Raw genomic sequence first — 13,670 nt, forward strand, 5'->3', positions numbered from 1 at the left:
GAGGGGTGTCAGCTTGGAGATTGGAGGGCTGGGAAGTTGGTTGAACTTGGTGGTGGTGGTGGTGGTGGTGGTGGAATAATAGTGGTGGTGCCAGTGGTCGCCGTCTGGCTGTCTGGACTCTGGCGGGGTATTGGCGTGGGGTTTGCTGCGCTACACAGTACGAAGTACGAGTAGCGATCATCATACTAGACCGATAGTCAGTTGATGTCTCGCCTTCACCATGCTACTGTATGTACTCCGTAGCGCGTGGATGATGTTAAGGATAACGCCCAGTAAGATGGTCCGCCGGTGATAATACAATAAGTGAAGCAGGTAGCCAGCCCATTGAAATACTGGCTAAGAAAAGGTAGGCTTTACCTCTGCTTTCCTCTAGGAACCACCCTCACTGGTGCTACATAAGATACCTACCTACCTTCCTTTACCTCGTACTGCCTCCCTCGTTGAACGAGCTGATTAGTCCGCATATAGCTGGTGCAGCGGGGGGAGCTTAAGAACGGCTTAACTCTTCATAAGCCTTCCAATAAACCGGACTCGAACTTGCAAGAACTAAGGTAAGCGATCCAAGTACACCTGAATGCATCAATTGATCATTACGTAGACGCTTCCTGTACGCGCAATTTATATATATATGAATGCCTCAGTCGTTGGTCCTGTTGGTGGAGTCAACTCCCGCGCCTTGACGATAGTTCTTCTCCACGAACCTACCTCGGATATTTATGCGCAACCATACTCATTAGGTAGGCATGATAAAGAGACAAAGAGATACACTCCCCCAGCCACCGTAAACAGCCAAGGCGAGCGTCAAAGGTGTTGTATACCGGTAGCAAGCGGGGGCCTCCCCTCCCGACTCCTCCCCGCTCCTCCCTTCTCCCCCGGATGCTTCCTTCGTTCTCCCCATAAACTACGCTTCTTGCTTCTTCCTCTTGCCTCTTTGTCTGCGATGAAGTATCGGAGGCATATATCAATCAAGCCTTACCGTGTTGGTTGCTCTGCCAAGCCCTTGTGCCGCTGGCTGAATTGCCCTTGCTCGTGAGCCACACCTCCCCTTGCTCCTCGATCTTTCGGCCGGTTATGCAATAGTTAGGTACATACATGTAGGTCGAGATGATCACTTCTTCCAATCTTTCAACTCTGACCACATCTTGTCAACAAATTGGAAGACCATCGTGACAGCCTGCATGACATCTTCCCCAACATCCTGGCCTCCGAACTTGCGATGCAGCTTATCGGGGTGCCAACGAACTCGTTCCAGTTTCAAGATCTTCCCTAGTTGCGCTTCCGTAGGTTGCCCAGACGTCGGCGCATAAAGAAAGAACCTCTCCACCTGCTTAAAATCAACATCTCTTTTCTTTCCACTCTCGACTGGCCAAGGTATCGAAGCTATCCCGACCTTGGTCTCCGTGTCCTTGCCGAGTTCATCCCACTTCCTCGTATATGACTCCCAAGCTTCTCCCCAAGCCTTCCTCTTCTTTCTCTCCTCTCCCCTTTTCAAGCTCTCCTCCATCTTTCTCCTGAACTTCTGGGCTTCCTTCTCCTGCTCCTTCCCTTCCTTCGCTAACCGCTCTCGTTCCTTCTTCGCCTTATCCCTTCTCGCCTTCTCCTCGAACAAATGCTGATGCGTCTTCTCATACATCTTCCCCCTCACGAACGCAGTATATTCCTCATCCGTCATCTGTTCCAGCTCGCCAGTAGGACCTTGTTTGACATCGGGATACGTGTGAATCGGTTGACCGTAAACGCCCTCCCAAAACGCTGCACCTTCGTCATCAGCCATAGCATCAAACAGGCTCTCCCGGAAGGCAACATCTGGATCTAGAAATTGGCCCGAGGAAGCGTTGGGCAGGTGTGTATCATCGTAGAGTGATGGGTTATGCTGGTCCCCAGCAGTAGGGGGCGAGGGCTCGCGCCGTTTGCTTCGGTGGGAGTTGCGGTGGCGTTTTCCATCGCGATGGCTTCTATGAGGGGATCGAGGCCGATCGTCGTCGCTGTGTTTCCTTTTCGATTTAAACCGGAATCGCGATTTGTGTGATGCCTGGTATTCATCTTGGTTTTGGCCGTCTCGGTGCGAAGTTTCACTTGCGGCGGCTTCGCCGCGTTCAGCGTCAGACGTCATCGCTGTTGGAGATGCCAGGGACTATTTGGATACCTCGAAAGAAGCATCGTCTTGTTGAAACCCCCTAGGGATACCAGATTTGAGAGGTGGCCGTCGATTCCACGTTGAAGAACGGATGTTGATCCTAAAGTTGGAATTATTTGTAGGGTAATCGAGAGCCGTGTACACCAACACCTGCCTTATCTAATCTTGATTATTCTACGGCGGCCTTTAGAGACCATCCAGTCCCTTTTTTGCCTTAGGGAACACAAGGTTAGGTAAGGCACCAACAAGCTCTTCAGCACACGATCACAACCACAACTCGACCGATTCCAACGACCATTCCCCCACCATCGTGTTTTGACGACAAATTTCGCCGATCACAATCAAGTTCTATATTTTATCTGTCCAATTATAGCCCTAGTTAATTGCTGGCCTATCAATTCGAGCCAATTTGCAATTTTATTTCCATTTCAACGATTTCACATGTGGGTCCAATACTGTCAGAACCTGGGGAAGCGTGCTTAACTAGGAGGAATCCGGGGCCGGATTGATGGGGATAATACGGGGATATGGGACTTGTTTCACTCTGGTCAATTCTTCCTATTGGCCCACTATGTTATTCGTCTCTACAAGTTGTACTTGACTCCTCTTCCAGGGAACATGCCGCAACAAACGTATATCATATCCATCTATTGCCGTCTATTACCATTCCACGCAAGGTTGGCGCATCTAAGCCCTCTTCATTTTCATGCCGTCTTAGCAACGTCTTTATTGCAATAGCCGCTATGTCCGGCGTTGATTCTTCAGATTTTATATATAATATCGCTACTTTCACTCCTATCAACCCTTTTCTACACCATCCTGAGCCTTTATCAAAGGCACGAGGATAGAAAGACTCAATCGCCAAGGTTTAAACTTTGATAAGAACTTCGAGAAGTCTCGACTTAACTCGCCGTTGACAATGATTGGCAACATCTATGTTATCACCGCGATCGCGGTGATTGGGGGTAGTCTGTTTGGATTTGACTTGTCGTCAATGTCAGCTATGTAAGTCCAATGCTGGTTAAAACGCCGAACTTGTAATATGCCAACTATAACTCATGCCGCCTACAGAATAGGCACCCGGCAGTACAATTGCTATTTCAACCAAGGGCCCCATGGACCTCCGTTTGACGACTCCCCAAATTGCTCTGGCCCTCGGTCTGACATACAAGGCGGCATTACTGCTTCAATGCCTGGTGGTTCTTTCATTGGAGCTCTTTTGTCGGGCGTCTTGTCTGATAGGCTCGGCCGGAAATCAGCAATCCAGGTTGGGTCCGTCATTTGGTTAGTGGCCACGACCTATCTTCCTGTGATATTTGCGTGGAACATCGAGCATCCTTTCGCTAACTCAGATCTACCACTACTAGGATCGTTGGGAGTATCATTATCTGCGCCACGCAGAACATTCCCATGTTGATGGTGGGCCGCTTTATCAATGGGCTGTCCGTTGGAATCTGTTCTGCCCAGGTCCCAGTCTACGTGGCCGAGCTTGCACCTCCCCACCGCCGAGGCTTGGTGGTGGGAACACAGCAGTGGGCCATCACCTGGGGTATTCTAATTATGTTCTACCTCTCATATGGCTGCTCCTTCCTCGATGGAAACATCTCATTCAGACTTCCCTGGGGCTTACAAATGATTCCTGCCATTCTCCTCTTCTTTGGACTTTTACTGCTGCCCGAATCTCCTCGATGGCTAGCAGGAAAAGACCGATGGGAAGACTGTCATAATGTACTAGCATTGGTTCATGGTAAGGGTGACCTTAACGATACCTTCGTCCAGGTAGAATTACAGCAGTTGAAAGAAACCTGTGATTTCGAACGCAGTAATCCCAGTCAAAGCTATTTGGAGCTTTTCCAGCCCAACATGATCTGGAGAACGCATATTGGTGTCTCTGTTCAGATCTGGTCTCAACTGAGTGGAATCAACGTGATTATGTTATGTAAGCAACGGCTAGAATCTCAACGCGGATCAGTTCTTTGCTAATACACTATTAGATATTACCTATGTATTCGGCATGACCGGCTTAAGCGGCAACGCGAACTTGGTCGCATCGTCAATTAGCTATGTGATCAACATGGTTGTTACCATTGTTGCTCTTCTCTATGTCGATCGGGTTGGACGTCGTTTCGCACTCATCGGAGGTGGTATTTCCCTCACCATATGGTGGTTCGTTTGTGCCGGTCTGATGGGTAGTTACGGCTCACCCGCACCACCAGGAGGCCTCAACAACATTGCAGCAGTAAGCTGGTTGATCACTGGCGCTCCTTCAAAGGCTGTTATTGCATGCTCCTATCTTGTTGTCGCTTCCTTCGCACCAACATGGGGTCCTGTGTCTTGGATCTACCCACCAGAACTGTTCCCGTTACGCCTCCGAGGCAAAGCTGTCGCACTCGCCACATCAAGCAACTGGATCTTCAACTTCGCGCTCAGCTACTTTGTACCGCCTGCGTTTGTCAACATTAAATGGAAAACCTATATTATTTTTGGGGTGTTCAGTCTTGCAATGACTATACACTGCTTTTTATGCTTTCCAGAGACGTCTGGAAAGACGCTAGAGGAGATCGAGGAACTGTTTTCAGGGAACACTCGAGCTTGGAGAACAGGCGTGGCAAAGAATCGTCTTCGGGAAATGGACACCAATGATGTTGAACTTGAGGGGATTAAGGCCCCAGTGCATCTCGAGAATGTGTCGGATAAGAGTAAGGATTCTTAGATTATCATCTACCATATTTGAAGAGGCTGCTTGGCGGAATATTTACAAATGCGGGAGATGGGCCTGGGAGGGAAATGGAATAAGGTGAAATGGAAATGGGAGATGCATGTATATTAGATTCTACACTATTGGGAATCTCTTGCAAAGATATTGCATATTGATCACCATGATCATCACCGGCTATTATTACTCGAAACTCTTCTATTTCTACGATCCATTAGTAACCTAGGCCTGGTGCTAATTTTATCTTCTTCATGGCCCCTTCTTGGTCACTAAATGAACATCATTGATTAAACATGCCAAAATTTGACACGGTAATACTGGATTCTGATTTCGAACCATAAGTGTTATCTACTCAATTTCAAGCTAGGAGCCCTGTGTTCGTTTTCCAACTTTTACCTACTATTAACAAAGGCATACGTACACCAGATGGGCCATGAATCTCGGCCTGCTTGATAGTATAGATTGTTGGGGGAATTATTACCCCACTATTCAACTGCTTAACTACATATTTGGAGCTGTCCCTGCGGCGAAAAGCTCTGTCTCCAAAGTAGAGAAGCTCGGGTAGAAAGGGTTGAAATCTGGAATTGCTCCAAAATCGGCTTCTAGAATCGATAGATCCATATTGGACGGAAAGTTATAGGTTGCATCGTTCAGGGTTGTGTTCGAGGCATTTTGCGCTTGGTCCTCATGAGAAGCTGGGAATGCTCCTGGGTTGATCTGGGTTCCTTCCGGTCTAGCGGTAGATAGCGTTGTGGGGGATGTCTTTTCGTTGAACCATAGCCTTTTCAAGAGTTTGCTATACCGATAGCCAATATGACGATCGCTGGTGGCCGCGTCGCTTAGAACACGGATAAACCGCCTCACCAGATCCATTACGTCGTTGTGTTCTACGGCTGAGAAGGCGCCGAAAAAGTCGGCTTTGTATAAAAACACAGCTGAGTAAATTGTGTACCTGCATTTACTTATTAGCCGTTGATATACTTCATCTCCGACGTTTAAGCTTACACATAAAAGCGAAAGGGCATGTAGCGAATGTGGGCGACTGGATCAGTTTCGACCGCAATACTTAGAATATTTCTGGCGGCATTCACCGCTTCATATATATAAGCGCCATCTGCCGATGCCATGATACCTTGCGGGAAGAGAGATTGTACTCGGTCGCGGCGGAATGGGGAAGATGTAGCTATTCCATTTCGGCTCGCCCGCGATAGAATAGACTGAAAGGAGAAAGCATTTACATATAAACGGACATATTCAATGACAATACGAAGCGTACTATGAAGTTTTGGTGATGCCTTCAAATTCCCCCAACAATCCTGCCATGTTGAGAGTGCCTTGCGGAAATCATCTAGATATCGATTGTAGTCGCCTGACAACATCATTTGTAAAGTCCGTGCTTTGGCGGAGTAAAGTATATCATGAACATTATGTAAAAGCTGAGTGAGCTCGATTGTAGCTTGCAATACAGAAGCATAGCTGTGTTCAGCATCCTCGCTGAGCTGCAAGCTAGGGAAGTCATCGGCTGTAAAGCGGGACGATAACGAAGGCCCTCGAGACCAAAAAGACTGTCCCATTCGAACTGATATTTGTCGATCAGAGATGTACACGACTATTAATTGTCAGCATGTGATAACTTTTATATTCATACCTACGTGAAGATTCAGACTTACATATCCACGCTAACCGTTTGCGATTTTCTATTTCTTGAGAGTCGCTAGAAACCGTTCCCCGGAATGAAGTCGTATCCAGCCCCAGGAGGTATGAATGTCTTACTGCCTGGCCGACTAGGGACCAAGCCGTATTGTCTTCTACTGCACTAAGGTTTCGATGATCTAGCTTTGTATTCCAGCATGTTTCGGGTAGCTCATAAGGAACCCACTCTGCGAGCAAGAGAAGGCCCTCCACGGAGCCAACATTCAGGGTGGATGGGACGGCCAGAAGAACATCAAGCATAAGGCGTTTCATCGACTGCCAGCAACGTTGATGGATATCACGAAGAGTTGGCTCGTCTTTTGAGGCAATAGTTAAAATGGCCGTTAACAAGAACGGTTCACTGATCGATATCTGGCCTACATCCTTGGCCTCCAAGATGCCCTTTGATGCCAATGGACAAAATGGGTGGTAGTTTTCGGCGTAACTAATCTCAGCATCAGAATTTGGCCTGTTCCAGAAGGCAACAACACAGATATTCTTACAGTCGAAGCAGCTGGAGTGTCATAGCTACCCCTAAAACATCGTTCACCAAAACCTCAGTCTCCGACAGCCGGGAATGATATCGAGAGTTTTGAGTGGGATCTACCCAGGTATTATCAACGGGGCTCGTACAACTTGCGGCATGGCCGTCATGTTGATCTGTGCAAGAGCATAAGCTATGTGGAGGCGTTCTGTGATTGACTGGAGCGGTTGAAGGGGCATCAGCCGCGGCGAGTTTGGCGAGAATTTGGAGAGCGTCGCACGGATTTTTAAGTTCGGCGTAGATAGGTTCTTCAGGATCATTCTCCTCTGTATCAGGTCTAGCACTCTCTCTGCTTCTATGCCAGCTATCAATCGATGCCGGATCCTTCGGTGAATTCGCCACTGCTGTTGGGGTATTGCTTGATTCCTTTGTACGTCTCATGCGAGAAAAGTTTCCACCACGCTTTGAGCCAGCCAATTTACACTCCTGGCCTGCGCGAAGACATTCAAAACACGGTGATTCTCCTCCTCCCTGGGGCGAGGTTCTGATCTGGAATCAGCACCGGAACTCGGCATTCGACTTTGAATGAGAGAAAACACTCACGGATCACACTTGAGCTTTCGTTGGCGGCATCGTTCACATGCACGATATAGGCGCAAGTTCCTACTTCGAGTCATGATAAAAAGAAGCACAGAATGGGAGAGAGCTGGTTATTACCTGGCATGAAAGAAAGAAGAATGAGAATAATCGCCGACTTACCTCGTTCTCTAAATGCCGTTCCAGTTACCTGCCTATACCTTAGTGCAAACTACCCCACGCAGATCAGTCGCTGTCGTCGGCAATAGACGGACTCGGGTATGAAAACGCGGGGTTGGGTGGCGGCGGCTGCTGTAGCATCTATAGCCCCTTTTTTTATCCGACAACCATATTTGTACACACGCGAGTCACAAAGCACAGCCGTGGATTGATCCCAAATTGTACTTGTATCAGTCTCCATTTCTGGTTTATTTGAACACATGCATGACTTGTGCATTGCAATAATGCAGAATACCAGTCGAGCCCCATTCGCCACCGATCCCACTCTCTTTCTGACCAGAAAACAGCGCACGGGAGGTCGTCTTCGCAGATGAGTTGATGAAAACATTTCCAGCCTCGATCTGACGGCCAATATCCTCTGCATGAGCTCTATCAGAACCCCAAACAGAAGCGCCAAGACCAGTGTTCGAGTTATTCGCACGCGCAATCACGTCGGCTTCATCATTCCATTTCAGGAGGGGCACAATCGGGCCTAAGTAGGTCGAAGTGTGTTAGCAATAGCTCCTATCACTTCCGATAAGAATTCCGCCGTCCTATATCTTACCGAATTGTTCTTCAACCACGATCTTCGAGTCCTCGGGAGGATTGTCAATAATACTGGGATGTATAAAATATCCACTACCCGTCGTCGCAGAGTCCGGACCGAGTGCGAATCGATGTCCCTGGGTTTTGCTTTCGTCTACGAAACCCCGAACACGGTCATATTGCATCTTGTTCTGAAGTGGCCCAAGTACACTATCGCTGTCGAATGGTTTGCCCACCTTCATTTTGCTAGTTGCCTCCACCATCGCCTTGAGGAAGGGTTCGTAGATAGCCTCGTGGACATAGACTCTCTTTGTTGCGACACAGATTTGGCCGGAGAAGGCAAAACAACCGGCGGCCACTTCTGGAGCGACTTTTGCAATATCAACGTCCGGGAGAACGATTGCCGGGTCATTACCGCCTCTAATTGACGATGAAGTCCATTAGCTACATCCAGTTTCTGCCAATTTATCTAACGAAAGTAGGAGGGGTACATACAGTTCCAGTGTCACTCGTTTCAAGTTTCCCGCAGCTAAGGCCATAATCTTCTTTCCAGTGGCAATGGAGCCTGTGAATGCGATTTTATGGATCCTAGGATGGCTCACCAATGCAGGGCCTAGAGAATCACTGCCGCCAAGGGCTTGAATAACTCCGGGGGGAAAGATGTACTGGGCCAATTCAATGATTTTCAGGGCCGTGTATGGCGTAAACGGGGACGGCTTAACAATGATGCAGCATCCTGATAGCAGAGCTGGCAGGACTTTCCCAACAGACAGGACCATAGGAAAGTTCCATGGACAGATCGCTGCAACCACACCCACAGGGACGTACCGAGTGGTGATTGTTCGCTCCTCGTCTTCTAGAATTTCCTCGGGAAGCTGGAGCTGAAGGTGATGATCGAAAAGCGCGAGGATCTCCAGCACCTCCCCTTTAGCCAATGCGTGCGGCTTTCCGGTCTCCGTCATGAGAAGTTTGATAAACTGCTCGAGATAAAAGATGTAGGAATCCCTGAACTTCGCTATCAGTTCTTTCCGCGTCTCCACTGGCGTTCGTGACCATGAAGGAAAGGCATCATTTGCGGCAGTAACAGCACTTTCGATATCTTCATTAGTGGCTACTGGAACTTCCCACAGTTGGCCTTCGCTGGAGGAATCGATAGCGTGCGTGGCGGTAGCGGAGCTCTGTTTCTTCCCATTTATAATGTTAAAGAAAGAATCGAAGTCGATAGTGTGTGTTTTCGTCATGATTATTTGGCGCGTAGTCACCCACGAGACAAGCAATATTGCAGCGAGGTGAAAGTCGGAAATTTAAATACACAGTATATGTTTGCCAGGTAAGGAATAGCAGAGCTGACGAAAATTTGTTGAAGGTGCGAGACAAGTTATACTCTAATATTCAAAGTTGGAAGTAATAGTCGGAAGAGCCAAGCACCTGCGACGCCTAGATGATTTCTGCGTCTCTTACCATGTTTGCCGGAGTATCTCCAGATAAACGGCTATAGATGGGCGCAGGTGAGCATCGATGCCCGCAAATGACTATCAATAGCTCCGGGCGGTTATAGACGGTTAAAGGGCATCGAATTCCCAGCTGACTACTATTTTCCTGAATGAATCGTCTCTCGTTCAGATACGGCTATAGTAAATTCCTATTTACGAGTCCATAGGTCTTGACCTCGGCAGGCAGCTTTCACCCCGGGTTTGGTGTAAGACTCTTATATAGCCACAAGGAGCAACAGAGTTAAACATAAACCACACTCACTCACCTCTGGAACACCGACCTTATCAACTTAACATCTTCATCATCGCAATACCCTTCCTTCATAATGGCGACTTTCGATATCCCAAAGACCCACAAGGCGCTTGTATATGACAAGCCGGGGGAACTCTCTACCAAGGTTGTAGAGCTCGAGACCCCAGAACCGAAAGCGGGTGAAGTGCTGGTCAAAATGTTTGTAGCCAACATATCCAGTTTATACCTATGAGCCATACTTATTACGATCGCAGTACTCATTCTGGAGTATGCCATTCGGACTTGAGTTTAATGTTGAATTCGGTAAGAAATATCACTCTACCTAAAGCATTACATCATGCTAACATATGCTCCTTGATGGTTAGTGGAAATTCTTGCCTGAACCCGTTAAGGCTGGGCAGGTTGGTGGCCATGAGGGAGTCGGAGTTATCGTTAAACGGGGTCCTTCCTGCGAGCATGCCGAAGTCAACGTGGGGGACCGCGTAGGCATAAAATGGATTGCTTCCGCTTGTGGCAACTGTGCGCCCTGTATGGCTGGCGCAGATGGAATATGTGAGAAACAAGAGGTTTCCGGATACACCTGTCCCGGCACTTTTCAGGAATATGTTCTGGCTCCCGCTCACTATGTTACCCCCATCCCGGATGGACTTGCTAGTGATGCTGTGGCACCATTATTATGCGGTGGTGTTACGGCATACGCCGCTCTCAAGAAAACCCGTGCCCAGCCAGGAGACTGGGTTGTTGTTGCCGGGGCTGGCGGTGGCTTGGGGCATCTGGCATTGCAGTTTGGTAGCCGGGGAATGGGATTCAGGATGATAGCTTTAGATATGGGCTCCAAGGAAGCTCTGGCAAAGAGCTGTGGTGCGGAGGTATTCATTGACATATCCAAACACTCCTCCAATGACGGAGGACGCGGAATTACAGAGGAGATCCTGGCAGCGACTGGTGGCCGCGGAGCTTCAGCCGCTGTCATCTGCAGTGCCAGTAATGCGGCATATGCTCATGCGCTTGAAGGTTTGAAGTTTAATGGCACGTTGGTTTGTGTGGGTGTGCCGACTGGGGATTTGACTCCCATCGCCACTGCTTATCCACATCTGATGGTCTCGAAACAGCTGGCAATCGTTGGCAGCACCGTGGGTAATCGCAGAGACGCTATCGAAACGCTCGATATGGCAAAGCGAGGAGTTGTCGGGACCCATTTCCGGACTGAGAAGCTGGAAAATGTTAACAGCGTCTTTCAAGAGATGAAAGCCGGCACACTACAAGGCAGGGTAGTTGTTGACTTACAAAGCTGTCATTAAAATTTAAATAAAATTATTTTATAAGTGGAGCTTGATTCTCTGACCCCCTAGTCACGTTTATCTGTAATCAGTACTCCCGTAACTTGAGTGCATTGGCAAGTGCCTGCAAGTAAACTTGTTATCTTCCTCCTATTTAAATTTATTATACAGTTCCGGTATTCTGTTTCCTTTTTCTCTTCTCTCGACTGTCTTTTCTCCGCCAAAATCTTCGCCTTATTGTGCGGAGCAGTGCAGTAGTCATTCTGAAAATCTGAGTCGGCTTAGGTATTAGACTATATATTGAACTTAGCTTCCTAGATAGCACAAAATGGAGAGCTCTTCCGCATTTATAAGTGCAGTGACACAGTTATTTGTATTTATTTCTGTGATTAGACGGTAACCGCACCTGCTTGATAGTTCACAACACAACTCAAAATGGACAAGTGTTCTCTGCAACAAATGTGCATTTTGTATTTTCAACCAACAGTCACGCTTATGAAGAACTATATTTGATCGAGGTATATTTTGAAAACATAATTAATTAATGAGAGGAATATCTGCGTCAATTGTATTACTAGTACACATGTCTGACCTAGTTGCATATATATCCAACAAACACTATTGCTTATGGCAAGCCTTGCCTCACATCCGTATGCTCATTCAGTCCCCATGCTTGGGAGCTTGAGTCATGCACGGTGCATCTCCTCATATCCCGCTTGTATTTGCGAAGGAAAGGCCCTCCAACTGCTCGGTGCATGGTACATGTGTTATCCCAAATCACTAAATCGCCTGGGCCGTTCCACTCGATTTCGACTACATATTTCTTTTGAGACGCATGTTGGAAGAGGTCATCAATTAGCTTTTGTGACTTTTGTGGCTCTAGGTCTTCAATGTGATGTATATGTGCTGCAGTGTAGAGATTCATGCGGCCAGAAGCTTCATGGCGCTGAACCAGTTTGTGTCGGCCCATAGGATAATCTGAAGGGTTGACGTCCGCAAAGAATTCGGGGGCGGCTAATTTTCGAGAATGGTGCATCGAATGGTCGGCAATATAGTCTTTGTTCAAGAGCTCCTCCTTAAGATCACTGGGCAGGTCGTCAAACGCGGTCCGGGTGTCCGCAAATGCGGTATGTCCCCCCATTCCTTGGGGAGGTAACTCATGTGCTAGCAGTAATGAATATCCAGCGCGGCGGGGGTTGAAACTTGAATCCACATGAAATAGCTCATTGCCCTATGGTTGGAGATGGAAATTTAGCAATTGGATGTTCCTAGTAGCTTATTTAGCTTACCTTATTTGATTGCCCACGCGGAGTATCTGGATCTAGAATGGAGCCGTCGGCCGCCACGTTGCTCACATCAAAGAGCTCGTCAAATTCAAGTCGATGTTTACGACCCGCAGCAATGTATGGCTTCACGTCGTCTAGTTCCCCAAATTGCCTGGCAAATGCGACATGACGTTCATCTGTAAGGGAGGTGCTGCGAAAGACGATGACACCATACTGATATTTGTTATTGTCAGTCAGTGTTTCTTCCTATTACATCCCATCGGAGAACGAAACGACCCAATGTTCAAGGGGGTGGGAGGTAATCAGAAAAGAGCACAAGCAAAGCATACCTTAGTGATGGCAGCGAGGATTTCCGCGAATACCTCCTCTGTCAAAGGAGCTGAGAAGTCAACACCAGAGATCTCAGCACCAAATGTGGGGTGGAGCTCCTTGACTGTAATATGGTTGAAAGTGGAACCATTTGGCGAAGTAGCGTGCATTTTGAATATGTGTCAATTCCCAAGTGGGGTACTATGTGTGGAGCGCTTGGTGAGAAATATGTAGTAAAAACAAAGTGTCAAATATCTTGAAGTGAAAGCAGTAACAATCGTCGGTTATATATAAGGTATTTGTATATGATTGTTGAAACCCAAAGAATGAATCGAACTTAACTTCTTACAGAATTAATCAGGGATCTGATCAATGGCGTCCGTCTGTACCCAGTCGTTTGCACCAATAGATGTAAGTGAACAATGTTGTGCTTAGAATCAGTGCTTCTTGATCCAAAATGCCTACAGCCGTCTAAAGCCGTCTATTGCCTATCGTAAGTAATGATCTGTTACACTGGCCGGTTAATTTTCCCAATTGACTAATCGGACAACCTATGGGTCAAGACCTCCCACTCCGGGGGGCCCTGAAGTCAGGAGATACCATAAGTCCCAAGTGCGGGTTGTCCCTGTTAGAACCAGTCTACGGGGCATTTCCCATCCGCCGAGTGGGGATAGCATAA

At 47.7% G+C, this 13,670-nt stretch overlaps 6 protein-coding genes across 6 annotated transcripts; 2 read left to right on the forward strand and 4 right to left on the reverse strand.

Annotated features, from left to right (window-relative positions):
- Positions 1-1,108: 1,108 nt before the first annotated feature.
- On the reverse strand, positions 1,109-2,113 carry BP5553_05567 (Uncharacterized protein; the record flags this gene model as incomplete). Its single annotated transcript, XM_032014190.1, has 1 exon — positions 1,109-2,113. The coding sequence occupies one exon, from the start codon at positions 2,111-2,113 to the stop codon at positions 1,109-1,111; it is 1,005 nt and encodes a 334-aa protein (XP_031870790.1).
- A 943-nt stretch (positions 2,114-3,056) lies between these two features.
- On the forward strand, positions 3,057-4,850 carry BP5553_05568 (Uncharacterized protein; the record flags this gene model as incomplete). The annotated part of the gene is made up of 4 exons (XM_032014191.1): positions 3,057-3,142; positions 3,209-3,421; positions 3,505-4,076; positions 4,132-4,850. The coding sequence occupies 4 exons, from the start codon at positions 3,057-3,059 to the stop codon at positions 4,848-4,850; spliced, it is 1,590 nt and encodes a 529-aa protein (XP_031870791.1).
- Positions 4,851-5,354: 504 nt separating this feature from the next.
- Positions 5,355-7,706, reverse strand: BP5553_05569 (uncharacterized protein; the record flags this gene model as incomplete). Its single annotated transcript, XM_032014192.1, has 5 exons — positions 5,355-5,805; positions 5,859-6,462; positions 6,524-6,990; positions 7,049-7,573; positions 7,633-7,706. The coding sequence occupies 5 exons, from the start codon at positions 7,704-7,706 to the stop codon at positions 5,355-5,357; spliced, it is 2,121 nt and encodes a 706-aa protein (XP_031870792.1).
- A 327-nt stretch (positions 7,707-8,033) lies between these two features.
- BP5553_05570 (Aldehyde dehydrogenase) lies at positions 8,034-9,611 on the reverse strand (the record flags this gene model as incomplete). Its single annotated transcript, XM_032014193.1, has 3 exons — positions 8,034-8,317; positions 8,390-8,790; positions 8,866-9,611. 3 exons carry the CDS (start codon positions 9,609-9,611, stop codon positions 8,034-8,036), a joined length of 1,431 nt encoding a protein of 476 aa, XP_031870793.1.
- A 578-nt stretch (positions 9,612-10,189) lies between these two features.
- BP5553_05571 (Alcohol dehydrogenase superfamily, zinc-type) lies at positions 10,190-11,417 on the forward strand (the record flags this gene model as incomplete). Its single annotated transcript, XM_032014194.1, has 3 exons — positions 10,190-10,314; positions 10,371-10,419; positions 10,482-11,417. 3 exons carry the CDS (start codon positions 10,190-10,192, stop codon positions 11,415-11,417), a joined length of 1,110 nt encoding a protein of 369 aa, XP_031870794.1.
- A 604-nt stretch (positions 11,418-12,021) lies between these two features.
- Positions 12,022-13,161, reverse strand: BP5553_05572 (Uncharacterized protein; the record flags this gene model as incomplete). Its single annotated transcript, XM_032014195.1, has 3 exons — positions 12,022-12,627; positions 12,686-12,895; positions 13,012-13,161. The coding sequence occupies 3 exons, from the start codon at positions 13,159-13,161 to the stop codon at positions 12,022-12,024; spliced, it is 966 nt and encodes a 321-aa protein (XP_031870795.1).
- Between the last annotated feature and the right edge of the window lie 509 nt (positions 13,162-13,670).

This window comes from Venustampulla echinocandica, assembly GCF_003357145.1.
Source record: "Venustampulla echinocandica strain BP 5553 chromosome Unknown scaffold_2, whole genome shotgun sequence".
NCBI classification, from domain to species: domain Eukaryota; kingdom Fungi; phylum Ascomycota; class Leotiomycetes; order Helotiales; family Pleuroascaceae; genus Venustampulla; species Venustampulla echinocandica.